The sequence below is a fragment of the Mixophyes fleayi genome, chromosome 1 (assembly GCF_038048845.1).
Source record: "Mixophyes fleayi isolate aMixFle1 chromosome 1, aMixFle1.hap1, whole genome shotgun sequence".
Lineage (NCBI taxonomy): Eukaryota > Metazoa > Chordata > Amphibia > Anura > Limnodynastidae > Mixophyes > Mixophyes fleayi.
In genome coordinates this window covers 46231690-46255879 of record NC_134402.1, presented here as the reverse complement: position 1 = coordinate 46255879, position 24190 = coordinate 46231690, and the positions used below count along the sequence as shown (strand labels likewise).

Genomic DNA, 24190 nt, shown 5'->3' with positions numbered 1-24190 from the left:
CTCTGGGTTCGAGGAATTGTGTCCTGGCGTTATGTCATAGATCTAGCCCACTCCCCCCGTCACAGATTCTTCATCACTCCTCTCCCCTCTTGTCCCCTCAGACGTGTTGCACTTCAGGAAGCAATTCAAAAGATTCTTACTGTGCAGGTAATGGTTCAGGTTCCTCCTCTAGAAAGGGGTCAAGGATTTTATTCAAACCTCTTCCTGGTGCCAAAGCCAGATGCATTCTTCGGTCACTAAACAAGCAGCTGAAAATTCAGAAATTTCGCATGGAATCCCTACGCTCTGTGATAGCAGGGATAGAAAAAGGGGAGTTTTTGGCATCGTTGGACATCAATGATGCCTACCTGCATGTACCGATTTGGGAGGGACACCAGAGTCTCCTTCGGTTCGCAGTAGGAGAGGGGCATTTTCAGTTCAGGGCTCCCCCCTTCGGCCTGGCTGCCGCCCCCAGAGTCTTTACCAAGATCATGGCAGTCATGGCCAGTTTATTGCGTCAGAAGGGTATAACACTTATCCCTTATCTAAACGACCTCTTGTTGAAGGCACCGTCTGCGATTCTTTTATCCCAACAGATTCAGACTGTTATGCAGTTTCTTTCGAGTCACGGCTGGGTGTTCCATTTACCCAAGTCATCGCTAGTGCCAACTCAACAGATGCGCTTCTTGGGTCTGCTTTTTGATACTCAGTCTCTGAGAGTTTTTCTTCCAGCAGAAAAAGTCTTAGCTCTGCAGAAAAGGACCAGGGCCATGCTATTGAAAAAGAGAGTCTCGGTACTCAGTTGCATGAAGCTTCTGGGGACAATGGTCTCCATATTCGAGGCAGTTCCTTTTGCGCAGTTTCACTCCCGTCCACTTCAGGCAGAGATCTTGCGAAAGTGGTCAGGGTCTCAGCTTTTTGGGCGTAGACAGATGAACAATCTGTTTGTCTAAATTCTTCTATCTCTTGTCTGATGGACGTCCCGATCCAACTTGGAGAGAGGCCAATCCTTACAGACCTGGTCTTGGACTCTATTCACAACAGATGCCAGTCTGTTGGGGTGGGGGGGGGGAGAGAAACAGGAACCCTGAGGCTTCAGGGTCTCTGGTCCCCTCAGGAATCCATTCTTCTGATAAATATTCTAGAGCTCAGAGTAGTGTACAATACTCTGATAGGAGCCCAGGAATTTCTAAGAGGAAAACCTCTTCAGATTCAGTCCGACAACGCCACCACGGTAGCGTACATAAATCATCAGGGGGGCGCTCGCAGCGCGGCTGCCATGCGAGATGCCAGACGCATATTAGCGTGGGCAGCATATCAGGTCCCCAAGATTTCAGCCATTCACATTCCGGGGGTGAGGAATTGGGAAGCAGACTTCCTCAGCAGACATACTCTTCATCCCGGGGAATGGGCTCTAAACAGTCAGGTATTCTCCCTACTGGTAGAGCGTTGGGACCGTCCGAAAATAGACCTGATGGCGTCCAGTCTGAACCATCAGGTTCCGCGCTACGGTGCAAGAGCTTGAGACCCAACGGCGGAAATAGTAGATGCCATGTCGGCCCATTGGCAATACCGGATGGTGTACATTTTCCAGCCCATTCCAATGATTGCGCGGGTGCTAAAGAAGGTGAAGAGGGAAAGAGTTCCCGCTATTCTAATGGCTCCATTTTGGCCACGCAGAGCGTGGTTCTCAGGTCTGCTATTGTTAGCAGGGGCTCCTCCATTTAGGCTTCCCATTCAGGCAGATCTTCTGGTTCAGGGTCCATTCCTTTACCAAGGTTTAGATCAGCTGGCTTTGACGGCCTGGCTATTGAAACCCTAATACTTAAAGCTAAGGGTTTCTCTCAGGATGTTATAACCATCATGATTAGGGCCAGAAAGCCTTCTTCATCTTCCATATATTAGAGTGTGGAAGACATATATTGCGTGGTGTGAGTCTAATACCCCATTCATACTGCACCAAAATCCCGGGTTTTTGCCGGGGCGAGCTCAAACGACCCGGGTTATTGGTGCAGTATGAATGGTACAAGTCAAAAATCCCAGGTCTTCAACCTGGGATTTATCGAGGGGTAATTCCCGGGTCGGACCCGGGTTGCCTGCACTATGAATGGTGCAACCTGGGTTTTTCAACCCGGGTTGCACAGAAAACAAGCTGATTGGCTGTCTGCCTGTCTCTGGAGGATGATGTCATCGGTGGGAGCCCGTGGAAGATTCGAGAAGGAGTTTAGGAGAGATGGTGGAGTGCAGATCAAGCTGAAGCAGAATTGGAGTTTGTTGGAGAAAATTGCTTTATTTCACTGAAAAAGTGTGTATTAACACAATTATGACACACTGGATGGAGGAAGAGGTGCGTGAGCTGCTGAATGTCAGAGGGGAGGAAGAAATTCGAAGGCAAGTGACGCCACAGTGTACTGCAACATCGCCAAAATACTCACACAACGTGGCATAAAGAGGACACCGCAACAAGTCCTGAACAAATTGAAGTCCCTGAGGAAGCAGTACACTAAAGTCCATGACCACAACAGGCGCAAAAGTGGCGCTGCAAGAATGGACTGGCCCTTTTATGACCAGTGCAAATATGGTCTTTGGACATTCTCCTCTGACAAATCCAATTGCACTGTCATCTTCTAGCAATGTGGATGCGGCTATTCCAACACCACCAGAGAGCACACAGACAAGCGAGGCCCCAACGGTAATAATAGAACATTCTATAGAAGACACAACAGATGACACCAACATTTCTTGGGACGAACTGAACGATTCACAGCCATTCCCTGCTGCGCAAGTCGTTACAGATACTTCGCAAGAAACGCAGCCAGAACCAGTGCCGGTGTCAGTCTACGCCAGGTCCCAGTTTACGCTCCAACAGTAAGTATCTTTAATAATCTCACATAATAACCAACTATATATACATACCAATATATCTACATAATTGGTAAAAAAAAAATTAACTGTATAAACATAACTGCCAAAAACAGAGAAGTATATCAACATAAATGCAAACCAAATACCAATATATCTACATAACTTAAAAAAGAGAACTATATCAACAAAAAGCCCAAAAGACAAATATAATACACTCCAAAGTATTAAAACATTAACACGCATATGTTGCAGTGCAAAACTACTGGGCAAGAGGGAGGAGGCCTCAAGCACATATCAGCTTACAACACTGCTTTTTTTGTTCTGCCACATTATATATTCAAATGTATGTTTTACTGTGTTTTTTTTCTACGTACAGTTTACAACGTTCCTAAAAAAGGCAAAAGGTCCAACAAAATGGAGCAAGCAACTAAAACAATGACAACTGTCATGATGGATCAACTGCGGGAGATGGACAGCACCATGAGGGAACACGAGAATACACAACTGAAGCGTTTCATGGACAATGAGCGGGATCTCCAGGACTCTTTCCTCATGCAATTCATGAACATGCAGGAACGCGTGTTACGCGAAAATCGTGACTGTATGATGGGATTCATGGACAGACTCCTCTCACGGGTGCAGGCACCTCCTCCAAGTCCTTACTATTATGACGGACATTATCCTATGTACCAGCGGGGGCAACCCATGTTAGGCAACAATAACCCTCCAAACCCGGTACAGAATACACAACATGCTCAACCTATGGGTAACCCCAACATAGAATACCCACCTGGTAACCAAACCACTCCACAACCAGAAATGCCACAATATCGGCAATTGTAGTAATCATGTTTTATGGACAAATGTTTAACAGTTAATTGTTATCATGTATGTTACGTGTGATCTGGAAACACGCCGTTAGCTTCACATATTACGTGAAAAGCAAATTTGCACTTACTGTTTAAGCACATTTGTGTCTTCTGTTTACTACTTGTGTATATATTTTTTTTTCTCTACATGCAAGTAAGCACTTTTGTATTGTCATTTTATATTTTTGTGAAGAGACATATGAGGAAATATGTACAAAACAAAATACAATATGTGAAATAAACACTTTTTTTTTTACTTTTACATTTGTGTGGTACATTCAAACAAGTGAGGTCAAATTGGCAGTGAGGGTGGTCCTAATAAGTTCAGCAGAGGTATTGGTGCGCTCTCCTTTAAAAGTACTGGAGTCCACTGACAGCACTGGCATTTCAGATTCCTGCACATTCCACTCAGGTAGAAATTGCTCTTTTTGTATTTCGCAAATGTTATGTAAAATACAGCAAGCAGCAACCACGTGGGGCACAAGCTTGGTGTCAATGTCATTGCGCTTCAATAGACAGCGCCAACGTCCTTTCAAGCGCCCAAAAGCATTTTCCACCACCAGCCGAGCCGAGCTGAGGGTATGTGTAAAACGGATCTGTTCCTGAGACAGGTGATGTTGCTGAGTGAACCCCTTCATCAGCCAGCGCCTCAAAGGGTAAGCAGCATCCCCAATGATGTGTACCGCGGTATCTCCACACCATCAACAAACGTAGATTTCTGTAAATTAAAAACATGCAGTTTCACGTCACCATGTTAAAAATATTGGTCACATAACGCAGTACACTTGGTACTATATGGTGAAAATGCATTTTGCAAGTGGTACATCTATATATAAAAAGGGGCAGTAAATACATACAATATTGAAAGCAAATAATGGTATATAAGCTTCAATTACAAAAACATCATACAACATTACACCTATATTTACCTCTCTAGGGAACAGCCAGCCATCTTGTCTTTCCTCAGCAATTTGGTAAAGGTCTGAATTTGCTAGAACGCTGGCGTCATGGGAAGGTCCAGGCCAGCCGATGAAAACATCTGTGAAACTGACATAAAAAAATACATATAGAAATGTTTTACAATATGCATTACACATGGCACAGTCACATAAAAAAAACCCATAACAAATGCTTACCAATAGTTGTGGTCAACCACAGCCTGCAGAATGATGGAATACCAGCCTTTGCGGTTGTAGTAATCCGCATGGTTGTCTGTGGGGGCAATGATGGGGATGTGTGTCCTGTCTATGGCTCCAGCACACTGTGGAAACCCACGCTTCAGGAATCCTGCAATTGTATCATCCAGGCGCTGACCTTGCGGTAAGGAGATGAAGCGATGATACAGGGCTTCCAGCAATGCCGTGGTGACTTCATGCACTAGAGTGCACACCGTGGATATCCCCACTCCAAACAAGCAGGAGATTGTCTCGTGTTCTCCAGGGGTAGCATACCACCACAACACAATAGAAAGGCGCCTACATGGTGGAATAGGTTTCCCAAAGTTAGTGGCCTTCCTGGAAAGTGCTGGGGTAATAAGGTCCACCACATAGTTAAATGTCCCACGTGACATTCTGAAGTGTTGCATCCACTGCTGATCCTCAAACGCTTCCACAGTAGACCAGAAAGCTTCTCCGTGGCTACACTCTCTGGCACGCATGGTTCGGTTACTGGCAGCACTGAATCTCGAAATTGAGGCAATGCTGGCCCTGAGAAAAGCTCTCCTCCTGCGCATATACAGACACCGAGTTTTCTTCTGTTGTGCCATAAACTTCGCCTTCCTCCTCCTGAACTGGGACTGTGCAAGAGTGCACAGTGTCAGCAGCTGCAGCAAACTCTCATTTGCTGCATAAAACAGCAAAAACACACTAGTAAACATGAGCTCTGGGCTACACAAAAGTGAGTCGTCGGCCATGATGAAAAGTAATGTGGTAAACAATGACCACCCACTTTTGCATCATCTTTATGCGTCAAAAAACCAGTCACCTTTCAATGACATAACCATTTTTCAGCCAATGAAAACTGCTCTGGTGATGACTCCCACAAATTGCCAGGGCACAGACTTGTGCAGTATGAATGGGGTCAACCCAGGAAATTCCCGGGTCCGAGGTGCAGTATGAATGGTGTTTCTGAGCTGGGACGCTCCGAGCCCCGGCAAAAACCCGGCTTGAAAAACCCGGGATATTGCCGGGGCGGCAGTATGAAAGCGGTATTAGGGATTTCATTCTTCAAGATTTAAGATTTCCCACGTTCTGGATTTTCTTCAGGAAGGTGTTCAGAAGGGTTTACGTCTGGGTTCCCTCAAGGGTCAGATATCCGCCCTTTCTGTCTACTTTCAGAAAAAGATTGCTGATTATTCAGATATCAAGACATTTTTACAGGGGGTATTACGTATACAACCTCCTTTTTGCCATCCTGTCGAGCCCTTAGACCTCAATCTGGTTCTTTTTGCTCTTTCTAGGCCTCCGTTTGAACCTTTAGAGTCTATTGACTTACGGTATCTTACGTGGAAGACGGTATTTTTGCTGGCTATAGCTTCAGCTCGTAGAGTGTCTGAGCTCGGAGCTCTTCGCTGTGACCCTCCCTTTCTTATTTTTCATGCTGATAGGGCGGTCCTTCGTACCAAGCCATCTTTTGTTCCTCAGGTGGTTTCCAGGTTCCACCTAAATCAGGAAATTGTTGTCCCTGCGTTCCAACCAAAGAAAGACTCTTCAGAAGGGTCTATGCAGTACTTTGATGTGGTACGAGCTCTACAGCGTTATGTAGACTGTACATCTCAGGTCAGAAAGACCAGAGATCTTTTTATGTTATATGACGCCAATAAAAGAGACTGGCCTGCTTCAAAGCAGTCAATTGCCCGGTGAATTACGTCCATGATTCGTGAGGCTTACATTTCGGCTTCTCTAGCCGTTCCGCAGAACTTAAGGGCACATTCTACTAGGGCAGTGGGGGCCTCCTGGGCGGCTAGACATGGGGCGTCAGCGGAACAGTTGTGTAGAGCGGCGACTTGGTCTTCCGTCCACACATTTATTAAATTTTATAGATTTCAAGGCTTTGCATCGGCTGATGCAAGCTTTGGTCGCAGGATTATGCGTGCAGCTGGTCCAGAGCATTCCCACCCTTGAGGAAACTTTGGTATATCCCCAATGTCTCGCAGTGTCCCCCAATGGCAGGAAAGAGAAAATAAGATTTTTACTCACTGTAAAATCCATTTCTCTGACTCCATTGGTGGACACTGCGCACCCTCCCTTGCTCTGTATATAGTTCTGTGTGTAAAAACTTTGGTTATGGTTCTTTATAATTTAAGACCTGTCCAGGTTATATTGCCTCCTTTACGTTCACTCTTGGTTATTCAAAACTGAGGATCTCTCAGGAGAGGAGGGGCATAGCAGGGGAGGAGTCTAAAGACTTACCAGTTAAAGTGACAAGACTCCTGAGCCCACTACTATACCCCAATGTCTCGCAGTGTCCCCCAATGGAGTCAGAGAAATGGATTTTACGGTGAGTAAAAATCTTATTTTTTCCTTCCTGACCCAGTCCCGCTTCTCCCGTTTTCTAACAAATTCTGCTTTCAGTGTTTGACAGTCTCCAGGGAAACCTATGGAGCACCAGTGATACACGGACTTGAAATTTACTGTAAACCGCTTACTTAACAGGGTGTTTCAAATCGTGCAGAATTGAATGTCACCCAGAGTGTGTTTAATCATGCTGAAAATTGACAAACCTTTTGTTTTAAGAACTAGTACAATACTGGCATTCTGGTTTCCTCTAAATCAAATGGGAGTTTAGAGATATACAAGTTTTTTGTAGAATTCTGTATACCTATTGATGCACCATAAAAAAAGTATGACTGTTGGATAATATAGAAATATATTTTGTTCATATCTTAGCTGCAAGATATTTTCCATTTTTTCTATTGTCAGATCTTCCTCAGAACTGTGATCCCAACATTCCACTTGTAGCTCAGGAATTAATGAAGAAAATGATACGTCAGTTTGCTATTGACTATGTTTCGAAAAATCGAAAAATGCGCCCAGATAGTAATGGAACGATAGCAGAATCTCCTCTCGGTTGTAATGGCATCCATCTGAACCAAACGGAAAGCTTACTTCAGGAAGAGCAGGACAGTCCCCTAGACCTCACTGTCACTCGGGTTCCAGAACATTCATTTCAGAATGGTAAGATTTCTGCATGAATATTTAAAAAAAAAAAAAAAAAAAAAAATGAATAAGATATAGATATTATCCAATATCATTTTTTAAAAAGTTGAAATGTATTAAACTTTTCTGAAAATTATTATTTAAACATCAATATTTAATCATCTTTCAAAATGTGAATAAGAGAAAATAATATAAAGTGCTAAAAAACATACAATATGATCACAAGCCCCCAAAATGGAAATGGATAACTCATTTAAAAAGACTACTAAAAAAAGTTTCATAGAAAAAGTTCAAAGAACGAACTGGAAAAAAATAAATAAAATCCATGATTATGGGGCGTATTCAATTGTTAGGGAGTTTTTTATTTTTTTTATTTCTCCTCCCCCCCCCCCCCCCCCCTCATGAGCTAAAAAATAAAAAAAAATAAAAATCTCCCGCGGGTTTTTTACGGCAATGGCTGCCGTTTTGAGTTAGCGCAGTGGGAAAACTCGTGAAATTCAATTGAAAAAGAGGGAACGCTGCCCCCGCGCGTTAAAAATAGTTTGCAAGATTTTAGGGGAGTGAAGGGGAGTTTTAACCCGGTCATGTATAACACAAAAAAAAGTTTTGCATACATTTCCATAGATTACATTACACAATAATATATCTACATTACAGTACTTTTTTTAATTGAACAATTTTTTATTATACAATCATCTATACCATGTCAAAACACATTACTGCATTCATAGTTGTACCAAAACATACATAAATATAATTAGTGATTTTATTTTTTAAAAGTTTTTTTTATTTCATTTTTTCACAAGAAAATCAGCTTACACGAGTTAGGCATTAGTGATAAAAGTTTAACTTTTTTTCCACATTTTACATGATTTCAAATACTTTTCAGAGTTTTTTTTATTTTTAACCCACCCCAAAGAGGTGCGAGATAAAACAGCACATTTTCCTGTTTTACCCGCCACGTTAAACAATTGAATAGCTTTTAACGCGGCTGCCCCTCGCACACCCTATACTTTCAGTTGACCTTGTACTGGAGCGCGAGCGGACCGTTTGATGAAAAAAACAAAAACGTACAGTTAAAAATGGAATTGAATTGCGGGTAAAGTTAACCCGCTCGAAAATTAAAATAAACAGCGTTAAAATGATTTAAAACTCAACAAAAAAAACTCTGACAATTGAATACCTCCCTATAAGTCTAAGTTACTACAGTGTCAATTTTTTTTTTCTTTTTTATATTGAAATAATACATTGTCTTCTGTTTGACTTCTTTTTTTATGAAATACTTTTGAAAATATTTTAAAAAAAAAACGAAAAAAATAACAAACTGTAAAGTGAATTGTAACATTGACTGATTTCACAGTTTGCTTGTTAAAGAGAGGACAAAATTGCCTATAGTGCTTTTTTTTTGCTTTTTTTAATCAATCCACCAGTCCTTTGTGTTCCCTTGTTTTAAAAATAATTTGAAAGTTATTGAAAAAAAGTAAAATCTATAACTTTTAAATAAATTTGTTAAGAACCCACTTTATTATATATGCAGAAACAGTTCATACATACATAAATGAATGAAGTACTTATATGGAGCAATTGCCATAAAAGGATTTATGAAATTTTAGCACTAGCAAAGTATAGAAGAGCAGCAGAGGTCAGTTCATCACAAGAACACCTTAAGAATCCCAAACATCCTCATGACGTGAGCAGAGTGGCTACAATGCTATTTAAACAATTGTAGCCAGCATTGTGACTTCCTTTATACTATTTTTATCCTGGTCCGAAGAAATTCCTGGGCAATTTTATGGTCATTATACAATTGTCATGGCTTTCGAAAGTGTGACCTAAACTTTTTTTTGTCTGTCTTGTAGGTGATGGAATTTTGGATCTTTCTGTAAAAAGTAAAAGTAATGGACTAGAAGAGATTTCCAAAATAAAAAACTCCAAAGTTGGGTGAGTTAAGCCAACAATTATTTATATAAAAATTCATTGAGATTAGGTGTATATTAAAATGTTTCCACAGTTGAGCTGTATTCTAAATTCACCTCTCCTATTCTGCCTGCTAACAATAATGTTGTAGGTTATACCAAAACTTGCCACGTGTCATTTAGTTTATAGTGAGTGAAAGTGTAGTAGTAAGGAGATTTATGTAATTATTTCATCTTTTGGAAAAAAGTTTGACACAATTTTAGTGTGCTCGTTATCTAAAAAATAGTTTAGATAATATATCTCGGGACAAAAGTAGCCCAAAATATTTAACATATTATGATATCATGATATGTACGTAAAAGAGAAGAAATGTCTTATTACTGGATTCGTTGCTCAGTCTTTTTTTTTTTTTTTTTTTTTTTTTACAGTTCAGAAAAAGTACTATTATTATTTTGGTTTTGTTAAGTACTCTAGTTTAGACAACACCCTAGACGCTATATATGTGGTGTTCATGTCTGTATTTTAGCACTTTAATGCCATATTGAATATACTGTAGGTGAAAATTGATATTACATTCAACACTTTTTCAGGATATAATGTTCACCACCATATATTCACAAGAAACTGTATAATTTATTACTGTAGATCATTTTTGTATTTAATCCATCAAGTCCGTACAGTATATTTTGAATGTAAATTGAAATCTCTCCATATTTTGTGTGCGTCGTTTGCTACAGTTCAGAGAGCTTCTCTAATTGTGCTGTGCGTGAGTTTGTGTTTCTGGTGAAAATCTTGTGCAAGGGGGGTTTACTCTTTTATTACTTGTTTAGCGGTAACGTCACGTTTCTACTAACAAAAGTTAAATATTGAGGGCTTACTAATTGCTTAAGTTAAAATAATAACAGTTTGGCTCTGCAAGCAACTGTCAGATGGAGTAGCATGTATTAAAGAAATCCTTACAAAATAAGCAAATATTTACCAAATGGTTTTCAATTTTTGACTGGGTTGCTATAGAAGCCATCGTATGATTCACAGATTGTCCAAGCAGAAGTATAAAGTTTTCTATAACTTCTAACTTCCACCTTTGAATAAAAAAACTTTGTCAGAATGGGTGATGTTACCTAAGCAAGGAGTTTAATAAAGGAGTGGACCATCCCCTTCCATACCTGTGTGCACGTCTCATACATCCGTTGACCATCGTTTCATTCCATCCATCCAGGAGACTTCAGAGAGACAGAGAGGACTATTTGGATCGAAGTCCCGAGTTTGCAGACGGTTTGCTTTCAAAAGCATTAAAAGATATTCAGCTGGGAACATTGGATGTTAACAAAGCTGCCATACTTTATGGCATACCTCAGAAAACTTTGCTACTTCACTTAAAAGCCTTATCAGCAGGCAAGCCTGCGTATTTTAAAAACACAGCTCAAAATTGTAATGATGGGTATTTATACAAAGACAGTACAGAGACACGTGCTGTTCTTCAAAAAGTAGCCCTATGGGCACGGTCCCAGGCAGAGCATTCAGAAAAAAACAAACTCAGTCTACTTGAAACTACGGAACTGAAACTCCCAACAGCTTCCAATTACCTCCATCAATTAACTCTGCAGAGAATGGTTGCTCAGTTCAAAGAAAAAAAGGAAGGTTTGCATTGTGAATCTTCAGTTCCCACTGTACAATTAAAAATTCCTCAGGTACGAGTGAGCTCTTTGCCCAAACCACAGCCCGATTCCTCTGGTCTTCTGGATGTTATGTATCAAGCTAGAAACTCTGCAATCATGGAAAGTTCATCTCTTCAAAAACTGAAAAACATACTTCCTAAGCAAAGCAAAGTTGAATGTTCTGGAAGTATAACCCGTTCAAATGTCGATTCCTACGTTTTTCATGGGGACCTTTCTCCTTTGTGTCTTAATACAAAGAATGGAGTTGGTGATGCATCTTCTGATAACCCAGATGATGACCGGAAGGATAAGCAGCCAAGGAAAAAACGGGGGCGATACAGACAATATGATCATGAAATTATGGAAGAGGCTATAGGAATGGTAATGACCGGGAAAATGAGTGTTTCTAAAGCACAAGGAATCTATGGCGTACCTCACAGCACTTTAGAATACAAAGTTAAAGAGAGAACTGGAACATTGAAGAACCCTCCGAAGAAAAAGCTTCGTCTGGCTGACGCTAATATATACAATGTTGTTAATTCAGGGACTGGTAACTCCAGAAATAGTAGCAAGTCTATGTAGATTATTTGTGAATTTATTATGCGTGTGTATTACTACACACTTCTACTGTACACGCAACTGAGTGTGGCATAGCATGCTCTGTAGAAATGATACAGTTCTTAACCACATACATGCCTTTAAAATAGATTATTCAGGGTTTTCACTGTGGACAGAATTATTTTGTTGCGCACTTAATTCTGATACTATGTACTGAGCATACCGATTGCTTAAATAGATGAAATTCAGGGTTTTTGGTTCATAGTTAACATCATAAAACTATAACACTCCTTATTACAGAACTGATGTTTAAATCAAAACTTCCAATCCTTAGGTTTGACAGTTGTAGAATATTTCATACTCTAGCTAATGGTTTTCTACTTATGGTATTAAAGTCTTACTGGACCACTTATAGATGCAGATAGATCATGAGACGTGCAATGTCCGGATGCATGCAGTATTACTTCAATGCAGAATAACAGCACTCGTCAGCATCCACATGTACTATGGTTTAAAAAAAGAAAAAGAAAAAAAAAAGTTTGATAAAATGTTTAATATTTCAAGTGTATAATACTAATTATAATGTAAAAATTAAAATATTCAGTTTTAATTACAGCATTTGTCAATGGGACTTTTACCCTAATGAAACAATGTCCCATTCCAGTGGTTGTAAAAAGTCTCAATTAATGTGACTTAAAATGAACTATAAAGGATAAGAATTTAACTTTATGAAAATAATTTATTAAAGACTTTTTTTGAAAAAAAGACTTTTACACTATGACGAAAATCCTGGCATGCAGGTTAGAGCATGTTCATAGTGTGCACAAGATGAGCTTAAGACTTGTATTCAATGTTCTGGTTATTAGATTTTACCTTTTTTGATATATATTTTTTCAAGGGTTGTCACACTCCTGCTATTGATGGACCTCAATGTAACTGTTTATGTATTTGCTGCTGACGCATTTCAGAAAGTTAATTTTCACAGACCAATTTTATTAACTTTTTTGCTAACAACCAAACTTGCAATTTGTTCAGGGTTTTGAAAAATGTACAACAACACTTCACTTATCAAGATTCCCCTCCCCCTCCTATAGAATACTTGATGATTTTTACTATTAGTAGTAGTAGGATGTAGACTTGTTTCTGATAAATTCTAAATTTACCTTCACGGAACACTCCCTTGTTGTGGGTCGTCAGGCAATTACACTGGTTTATTTACCTCCTGAAATGTAGAAGACTATTTTCATACATCAAATTTTTATTGCTGTAGCTCTTAGAAGTTTAATGTACTCTGAGCAGACAACATTTCCTTTGCACATATGCACTTAAATTTAGTTTAGGACATTTTTACCTGCATGGGTTTTGTTTGCTTAAAAAACCTTGCTTCTCCTTTTTTTGTTACACAATTTCCTTTCTTCTGAAAAACAGTTGATCCCTTACACCCAATCTCTTGATTTTATTTAAGTATTTATAAATAAGGACTCTCATTCAGTTTAGGCAATATCAACCTCACTTTGATGTGAAATATACATTATTTTGTCAAGCAAGCAGCTTCTCAGTGTAATTAGTAAATAACAATAATCCTACAGTCAGGGACAGTCTATTATTTACATCTTTCACTACTTTTCTATCCTTACATTTTGTACTACTATTTTTTGTTTTTGTAGGGATATCTTATCTATTTTAGATTCCAGAAACACACAACGTAAATGTTTGTCTATATTTTTGATCCTTTGCATACGATACTATTTATTTTCTTGTTTTAATTTAATCAATGCCTTTCAGTAAAACAATCAAACTGAATTTACATCTCACTACTCTTAAATAGTACTGAAGGCAAAAGTAAGCCCTTCAAATTATTTGAATGTTTCTGAAATATTTTATAATGAAAAAGGAGAGAAAAAAAACAAAACAAAGCTGTGCCTCTGTTTTTAAGACTACTGATCGATGAAATTGTTTAAACCATTTCTTGTCGTTTCTGACCATTTTATATAACATTGTATATTAACCTACTGAAAATTATTAGTTGTTTACAGTAATACCGGTTTGTGTATTTTGTTATTATTATTTTTAACTTGCAACATTTCCATTGTCACTTCCATTTCACAGTAATTTGGTTATAACTACAGTTTGTGGCTGCCTTGATTTTCAAAAGATTTTTGTTTAATATAAACGTATTTTAGGCAGTGAGTTCTATTTATGCATAAATCAATTGCACTATAATTCATGAATTATTTATTACAATATTTTCTAATGAATTTCCTGTATCTGTCATGTGATGTAAATGTACTGTAATACTGTTTTCTTTGTGCTATAAAGCTAAATCTGATTGTACGGAGTAAATAGTTTGACTGATGTATTCCTAAATTGTAGTTTACAGTACAGCACGCTACAGCTTTTTCAATTGTAAAGATATAAAAAAAAACAAAAAAAACCCAAACTTTAATGTAATCTGACGCTAGACCTCACAGCATAAAAAACAAAGGTTTTTACAAAGTGTGCAAGGTTTATCCATAATATTTGTGGTATTGCCAACAAGGATATACAGGTTTAGTATTTCCTGATGTGCATGTCCCCTCCCATATAGAAGTTTTCATTTTTTAATTTTCTTACACTGCAGATTTTTTTTTTTTAACATGAATCTACAGTTGTAAATCACAACTGTATCTTTATTCAAAGTTGAATAATATCGTTCATGAAGCTTGTATTCTTCCGAGGCATAACGTAGCAGAATACAACAGGCACTTCAGCGTGAAGTCATCATACAAGTTGGTTGATTGAATTAATAATACATTTAAATTAACTTTTAATGAGTCTATCTCTGCAAATCTCCACACTCACTGTGGTGTGGTATGATAAGTAATTATTTCTAACATTGTACAAGCCTTGAGCAATTATCTGCAAGTTGATTGCATGTTTGCTCATTTTGCGAGTTTTTATGGAATCCTTAATCTGTTTATTCTTTAATTCAATAGACTATTTGTTCCATTTATTTTACGATCACAAACAACTCCTGTCTCCTCTAAATTCCCACACCTATACAATACACCTAGAAACACTCTTATAAATCTTGTTACAAACATTCTACTGACTTAATAAAAAAAAAAAAGGGGTCCATTCTGTAACATTTTACCAATTTTAGACTTTTGAAGCATCTAATTTCTACAATAACATCGCTTAGAGTTTGGCAAACACATTTGAAAAATGTGATCGAGTGCAAGCCATCATAGCTACACAAAGAAAAATTCCAAACAGTATTTGATGACCAACAGATCTAAGCCAAGAAAACCACCAAGGATCAGGAGGTCTGCGCTAGTTTTCCTGTTCTTTCGTAATTTTACATAGATTAGCAATAAGGGAATGGCACTCTTGTATAATTAAAGCACATGCTCCACCCTGACTTGCTATGACAAAATCCAAAGCCATACTATTTTTGAAGAATAGTTTTTCTTATCTGTTTGGTCTCTTAATTTAAAGAAAAGTAGTCTCCACTATTTTACCTAAAACATTAGCTTTAAAGTATTACGTTTGTAAAATAACATAGTTTCACCATAATAACCTCTAACATTCTAGTTGCAGGAACTAAGAAACCCCAGTAATAGCAATACACTCCTCCAACATGCAGGGGAATCCAAGCATACGCTTTCCTACCACAAATATTGTAATACATTTTTAGGTAGGATCTGAATCTTATTAAAAAGAAAATATCTTAGTGAGGAATGACACATCTGCAGATTACCTAAATGTTTTTCTGTTCTATCTTCCCTGGACTTTGTGAAGTTTACAAAAGTCTTAAGAGTTGTAAAGTATATAATTGCTCACAGCTCTAAAATCACAACCTTTATTTCATTTTTGTTTGTCACATTTTATCATAATCAGAAACAATTGATGCCCCTATTTTTCTCAGTAATTACAATTTCTAATGTACAACAATTAAAATCATAAAATTGTGTTTTAACAGCACCACATAATTTAACCAAACAGTAAGAACAATAGAAAACAAAATACATGTTCCCTTCCACCATCATACCCCCCCCTTCCTTGCATTCTTTTTGGAAGCACTTGAAATGATGACACATCTGCAATTGATCCTAAATCAAAGCAGTTCAATGTCTCATGAGTGCTCCGAAACATGGATTTTAAATACCCAGAATGCATTTTTTTTTTATTCACTTGGCATACAATTTCACATTCAACTGTGTCATCACATACTGCAATAACAAATGGCAGCATCAATTCCCATTAAACAAAACACATGTTTAATATGTTCATATTAATCAACGTGTGCAGTCTTTTGTTTTCCACTCATTGTACTTACGCCAAAGTCTCCAGAATGACAGATGATTTTCTCAATTAGTATACAATCCCCCCTCCCCTCCCCCATTCTGTTTTTAAATATCCAGTTTATGTAGTCTACCATTCTAGCAGATTAAGGGTGATGGGGCACATGCAATCTTAAATTCCTAATAACTCATTAATGCTTCTTAACAGGTTTCAGAATAGGTTCCATATTCAGATCCAATCATTTCAAGCAACCCCATTTGGGAAAACACACATTTCCATATTAACTGATCTGTTTATATTTAAATGTTTTAATAAGGTTTAATTTTTTACATTTTTCTCGTAATAAAACAGATTTTAAACCATTTTTTTTCCCCCATTGACATGGTCCTATAATATACATTTTATCAAATTTATAATACATATTTTGAAAGGGTTAATATTTCAAGTGACTTATACACACCTGTGTGACCCATAGTCACATAAATATAACTATAGATCCAGAACCTAAAATACCTTCACACCATCTGATTACATTTAATATCCCTGTATCATTTTGTAGCACAATATCGGTTAACAACAATCATCTATCATTTATGGCTAAAACCACAAAACTAGGATATGTTAGAAATTGGCCACTCTGTCACCATAGCCATTATTTATATTATCTGTATGCTCTTCAACTTAATTCAGGATATGTGTTGTCTGTAAACTAAAGAAAGCCAGTAATGTGACTGTCCAGTGTGTACATGCAATTCTCATGTGACTCCATCAATTGAACCTTGTTCCATCAATTGAACCTTGTCGATGTTCATTTTTAAAACTACATTTAATGCTTGACAAACATAATCTAAACTGCTCTCGTGTTCTTAAATGGTTTCAGTTTATCTCACGATAATACCCACATATTGAAACATTTTTTTTTGTCTCATTTGGACTATATGGCAGCCATAACTGTTTAGTAGCTTCCTTTCTCTTTGTAGATAGAGACAAGTAACAAAATATCCATTCCGATGGTATCTAAGGTAGCTCCTCCTTCTACCGTTTCTTTTCCTTTCTCTAGCATAGGTAATGTTTATTTTCTGTAGGTAGGCTTACCTTCTTTGTACGTTCCAGCGATGCACCAGTAATGCTGCAAGCCGCTGAGGGTCTGGCTCCCTGTGGAACATCAGACTGCTACCTAAAGAGTAGTGGTCATGCACTCTTTTTCACAGATGGAGCCAGAGTTGGATCCCAGACAGCTGAAAAGCACCCGCATTATGTAAGTACCTAAGTATAAAGGGTACTTTTTGTTTTTTAGTAATTTAGTTCTCTTACTAGTTCTCTGTACTTGTGTGCAGCCTGGGGAGAGGGAAGACTGCAAGATTCAAAGAGTATTTGGAGTAGATGGAATGTTTTATGCAGCATGGAACTCTCAAACAAAGGTGACAGTGCAGCCACCAGTACAGTATAAAGATCTCCTAGATTGTGTGAGGGGAGGCATTTGTCACTAAAGATGATTTGTGTGCTCTGCAAGAGTTAAAAAGGTAAGGGCATAGTTATGCAAAATATTGCCGGATACCATTGTTTTCTTAGCCATTGGCCTCAACACCTAGTGGCTAGAAGAACCCTCTGGCAGTAGATGTTCAATCAGAAAAAATAGCCTGAATAGTCTTCTCTTTGCTGGAGCTCTGCTCTTTAGAGATAAATTGGACATTGTTGTTCTCGAATTGAGAATGGTCTTCTTTTAAACGTCTTTGTAATGAGAGCTTTATGGAAAGCTGTTCAACACTTTCGTTTCCATCTGAAAGGAAAGTATCTCAGAATTTTCGCAGACAATGGAATAGTGGTAGTATAATAAACCAGCAAGGGAGCACCAAAATTCAAGGCTCGATGATAGAAATGACAGAATCTCATGGGCAGAAAAAAAAATTGATACCGCTTTTAGCATTAATTTATAGTAGAACAGTATGATGTAGCAGATTACCTCAGCTGAAGTGGTCTCTCCACCACGAAGTGTTCCAGGTACTAGTGGATAGGTATGACCTTTCTCAACTGGCTGTCATGTAGGTGAGAAAAAATGCAAAGGTTCCCAGGTGTTTCATTCAAACAGAGATCCAAATGCAGAAGTCACAGATACTCTGACAATTCCATGAGCATTCCAGATGTGGGGTTATGTCTTCCCTCTGTTTCCACTGATCACTTGCATTCTAAGAAAGGTCAGAAAGGAAAAGGCAAAAGTAATGGCATTTCTTCCATTCTGGCCTCACTGTCCATGTTTTCAAGTGCCCTGGGAAATACTTGGAGAACAGCTGTGGCATCTATTGCCAGGGTCAATTCTCTGTCCAGATCCAGAGACGCTAGCTTCGATGACATGGAGATTGAGCCAGAACCAGCTCAGAACACAATGGATGTCAGAACAGGTGATCAATACCTTTATTACAGACAAGAAAGTTGAAATCTTCAGATATCTATTATAGGATCTGGAAGAATGTTGTCTCCTGGTGTGACTCCAGATTGAATCCAGTAGTAGCCACCATTCCACACAGGCTGGAATTCCTCAAAGATGGGTTCAGAAATAGCCTTGCAGTATCCACTCTTAAGATACAAGTGTCAGCTTTGAGTGTGTTCTTGGACAGAGAGTTAGCCTTGTAAGATTTTATTATGAGATAATTCTAGGCAGTAAGCGGATTCCTCCGTCCGTAGTCACATGGTACTTTTTTATTTGGTTAAAATGCTCTAATGTCTGATTCTTTTGAGCCTTTGCAGAAAGTCTCCTTGAGGTGCATGGCATTAAAAATTGTTTTCTTTATAGCTTTCACATCTGCTCGCAGAGTGAGTTGCAAGCACTATAGTGTAAGGAACCTTTTCTCAATATCTACTTTGATAAATTGGTACTGGGAGTCTATGCAACATCTTTGCTGAAGGCAATATCTAGACTCCATATTAATCTGAAAGTCGTGCTGCCTTCCTTTCATCAACATCCAAATTATGATAGTGAGCCAAAAATCAATTTGCTGGATGTAGTGAGAGCATTTTCCAAATATCTGTGTAGAACAGAGGGACTCTGACAGAACAGCTTCTTGTGCTTATGACTGGGCCCAAAAGAGGGCATACTTCCGCCAAGCAAATATCTCCAACTGGACAAGAGAAGCTATTAAACGGACCTACAAGATTAATGGGTGCAAGGTGCCAGAGATCCTCAGGGCTACTCAACTTGAGCAATGGTAACATCTTGGGCAAGCAAAGCTCGGGTTTTGGTGAAGCAGCTAGATGGTCTATCTATTCATACTTTTACAAGTCATTACCTGCTGGATATCCTTTCCACCTCAGAAGCATGGTTTAGAAGAGATGTTCTTAGGCAATTAACTATTTATTTGGAAGCAGAGTTTGCCTATTGTCCGGCCCTCCCTTTTGTATAGCTTTGGTACATCCCATAGTTATGACTGCCATGGAGTCAAAAGGAGTAAAGAACAGATTAATTGCTTTTCTTCAAGAGACTACGTGGCAGCCCAATTTCCCACCCATTCAACACCCTTCGTATAATGTTTATATTTTTCAGACGTAAGCTTGGGAAGTCACTCAAAGACACAGGGTAAGAGTAGGCGCCATCTTACACCATTTGGGGCATGTTTTTTTTACCTGTCTCTATCTAACCAGGAAAAGGAAGCTACCTATAGTTTATAGTTGTCATGGAGCCTTTTAAAGAAAAGAATAGTGTTAGAAAAAGCGAGAGCTTCAAACACTCCCAAGTGCTAGATTCAAAAGATCCAACATGGACATAGAAGTGTAAACAATAACTGAGCTATACTTCTTTCAGTGCTCAAAAAGAATACTGCCCAATTACCAGAAAACTATTGCGACACTTAAAAATCAAATATACAACAAAAATGTAGATAAACAATAGCACTTTCTCTGAATAAACATGTATAAAACAGAGTTAAGTAAAATAAAAATGCAACTATTCCTAAATCGCCAAACACCTATGTGAATGGAGTCTTGCCACAATCTTCTCCCAGTGAAATCTTTCTCCAAGGAATAGATCACATCTGCTCCAATTTAAGTGTGTGTGTGTGTGTGTGTGTCTATATGTGTGTGTATTTTAGTATTACACAAAAAATATACAACTAAGATTTCTTTCCTTCGCCTCTTCCCACTCTGGACATTTTCATCTCAAGTTAACAAGACCGCTCAGTTTTGCTTCAGACTATAACCCATCAATTGCAATCAAAGTGACTTGACTTTGAGGTGAGTGAAAAGCCTGTTTTGTGATGGATACAGTTGTGCCTCTATCTATTAACTTATACTCCCAGTGACTGCCTCCATCCTCTCTGCAACGTGCTGTATGATCGCTCATCCTTACCTAAGTAAATTATATCAAGGTGAAGGGGTCGGTGGTTACCAATTAGTCATCAAACTCTCGCGTCCTTTTATACACTATCCTGCATGTGTTCCTTGTAAATTTTAACTACGCTATTAAGTAAATCCCTAGCTTCACAATATACTGTTTGAATCAGTCTCTTGGGGACTAAGATTAAGATCTCCAATGCCAATAGTATGGATCAGTACTTCAGTCCACTTTTTTTTATTTTTTTTTATGTAAACTTTTTCAGCAAGAAACAGACTTCTGACAGCGAGATACCTTCTGTGACAGTCAGTTGGAAAATCTCCATACACAATCCATAGCTAGCAGCCCAAAGCAAACGGCCTCTAGCTTTCTGTAAAATAACTTTACTGTGATTAGAAATCTGAGACTAACAAAGATGGTTGTGAAGAGAGAAACTTAACAAATAAATTTCTACTGGTCAAATTTTCTCAATCTTGTATTTCTCAAGTGTAAAAATATTAAACTAACATTTTGTATAAATACTTGTACTTTTACTTTAAATTTTTCAAATACAAAACAAACTTTTTTTTCTCTTCCCCCAGGTTTAATAACAAGTTTTCAATAATGTTCTCTTGTAACCAATGCTCTAAATCATTATACTTTTTGCTTTTTTTTTTTTGCTAATATCACTAGTTTGTTAATGTCAAAAGTAATCATCAATTTACAAAGAACTACTGTTTAATCTCGTCTGATTTTGTCCATTTTACCAGTTTAGGGAATAACTTGTATCTTGCAAAGAAATGCCTTCCTTGTTTCTTACAGCCTATTTCATTATCCAGTTTCAAAAACCCTTTATAATGAAAGATTTATATAGTGCTCTCAGACAGATCACTCTATTTTAACTTTGTTTTAAAGTAAACTTTTTTTTTTTCCTAAAGCTGATTATCAAGTATATTGGGCGCAATTTTACTTGACGGTGAAGGTTCCTTACGTTAATTAGGAGAGTTGCCCTTGTTGCATCCGTATATATTATGTATGCAATAAAGATTCTTTGATGCAATCGCTCTGGTTGAAAAGCACACAGGTTTTATTTGCTAGATTTTAGAAGTCAAGCTTTGGCATACATACGCTTGCTCTATTGGCACGAAGACAAGCTTCAATTAGAACACTCTGGTTTCCAAAGCCAGAGGTGAACAACTTATACAATGTACAGTTGTAAAAAGCATTGACATCACAAAGATAGTTACAGTATTAAGGTCCACATTCATAGATTGATGAGTCATGACCTCCCAAGAACTCTAAGTACCTTTTTGTTGGTTCTCTGGTCATTGTTCCTTGAAATGGCCAGGTGTCCTTCCTCAGGCTCCTGCCTCTAGACCTGTATAAACCGGTTCTTTTATAAAATCTCTGGACTTGCTATGTGGTGTATGTATGAAAAGTGATATTTATAACTAGTATTCGCAATGTGTGAATGCTACATAAATAATACCGTGCAATACTCATGCAAGTGCGAACAGAATGATGCCAAACTTGATGCAATTTAATTATTTAATTAGCCTCTTCACTACATTTTGTATAGTAAAATATAGAAAATGCGTTAAACATATCTAAATGTTGCTATAATTGCATTGCATATTAACCGCATTGCAACTGTGTAGTGTACAAAAATGAATTATTAATATATACTTCAACACCCTTTAAAAAAATATTTAGATATATTATGTATACTTCCACTTCAGAAGTTCCAGTGACTTTCAGAAGATATGCACTCTTTTTGGCTCCGACTACATCAATGCAGTTTAAATGCTTACTATGTTTTGCCCAGTTCGCAAATGCTCTCTCCTGGCTGGCTCGCCAAACTGTTTTAGAGACTGGAACTGTATCTGTATTCAAATTTGAATAATACCTTTCATGAAACTTATATATTTCCGTGTCATAACACAATAGAATATAACAGGCACTGCATGATGAAGTCATCATACACCTTGGTTGATGTATTGAACTCTGAATAATATATTTCTTTTAGCTCCTTAGAAGTGAAAATAAGTCTTTCTTTGCAAATCTCAAAAGTCTCTGTAGTGTGATATGATTGGTTAAGTATAGTATGATTGAACTGTATAAGTTGGTATCGCTAACATTTTACAAGCCTTATGCAGTTATCTGCAAGTTTCTTGCATGTTTGCTAAATTTGCAAGTTTGTATGGTATCCTAGCTCTGTTTATCCTTCAATTCAATGGACTGTGCTTTCCATTTCTTTATCAAAAACTACACTAGCATCTCCTGCTCTAAATCCTGTAACACACAAACATATGACCCTCTTGTTACAACATTGAGCTTAATATAAAAATTAATTATAAAATAAAACGAAGATTCCTTCTGTAATATTTATAGGGGAGATTTTTATGGCTGCCACTGCCAGAAATTTTTTTAAATAAACAATGGAGCATTGTTTTATGCTCAAGCACAAGTGTAACTTTTTCAAAGGCAAAAAACAACTCTCTGGTGAGGAAATTGAAATTCATGAACGATAAAGAAGTTATTCTTGAATAAAAATAAATACAACTGAAAACTGTATCAGGTAATGTCAATAGGTCCTGATATAATATAGTTAAATTAATATCTGTTAATTTATATATTAGAGTTAATCCCACTGCAGCTCGTTTTAGGGCCTATTGCTCACCCTAATCACAAAAACATGGACACACAAAGAAAAACAGCGCTGTACAGAATAACTGCTCAGATGTTGAAAAATTCACACAGTCTGCATTAATAATATAAGAGAGGGTCTCTATATTAAAAACATGTATTTAATCGACATACAAAACATATACATGCTACTAAGCATATAACAGTGCATAAAATAGAATGTAAAATATAAAAGGCTGCAACGTTCAGCAATATAATTCAAATATATCCAACACAATCCATAAGAAACCTTAATATAAACGTGGTCTCCTGAGGAATCTCAGGAACACTCTTATTAGGGAAAAAAACAAAACTTTATTCGATGTTATGTGCTCAAATACAGATCCCACTTGTTAAAAGTTCAATGGAGAAAGTAAGGTCCTTAGTGTCGAAAACAATCCAGATCAGGTAGTGCAAATTATGTCTTTCCTTTCCACTCCTTGATACAATAACATTCCCAATATAAATAAGAGACAGATACATCTTACCAGGGTCAAAATAGAAGCCGATCGGGCCTGAGACATTAAGGAGAGCAATGCAAAAAATGGAGTAACTTTGCACCTTGGCAAAACCATGTTGCATTGGAGAGGGAGGTAAATTTAAGAAGTGGGGACAGATTAATAGTTTGGGTAGCGCATGTCCTAGATCAACTTTGAATTTCACTGTAAAAATACAGCTATCAATTATTTGTGTGCTACGTGAAAAAGCAGCCAGTATATAACTTATGTGCAAAATAATAAACTACTGTGCACCCCTTGCATTGTAACATGATTTGTCCAGTTTCGTCTTGCACCATCAAGACTTTTTCAAAGCTGATTCTAATCAGTAGGTGGTCCGTATATAAGGACTTGAAAGAATGACATCCTACTAATTAGTCAGACCACCAGGTGTCAATTAGTTAATCAAAGTTAGTTG

The 24190-nt window shown here is 37.8% G+C and overlaps 1 protein-coding gene across 5 annotated transcripts in view; it reads left to right on the top strand.

Annotated features, from left to right (window-relative positions):
• The window catches only part of LCORL (ligand dependent nuclear receptor corepressor like), a 108324-nt gene that overhangs the window by 37210 nt on the left and 46924 nt on the right, over positions 1–24190 (top strand). For 2 of the 5 annotated variants that reach the window (XM_075194713.1, XM_075194714.1), the window contains exons 5-7: positions 7634–7888; positions 9730–9811; positions 11007–14335. In XM_075194713.1, the coding sequence (XP_075050814.1) occupies positions 7634–7888; positions 9730–9811; positions 11007–12027 (1358 nt within the window). In that variant the 3' untranslated portion in view covers positions 12028–14335. Of the gene's footprint in view, positions 1–7633; positions 7889–9729; positions 9812–11006; positions 14336–24190 lie in introns of those variants that run through there. The other 3 variants (XM_075194711.1, XM_075194712.1, XM_075194715.1) reach the window with 2 other exon arrangements.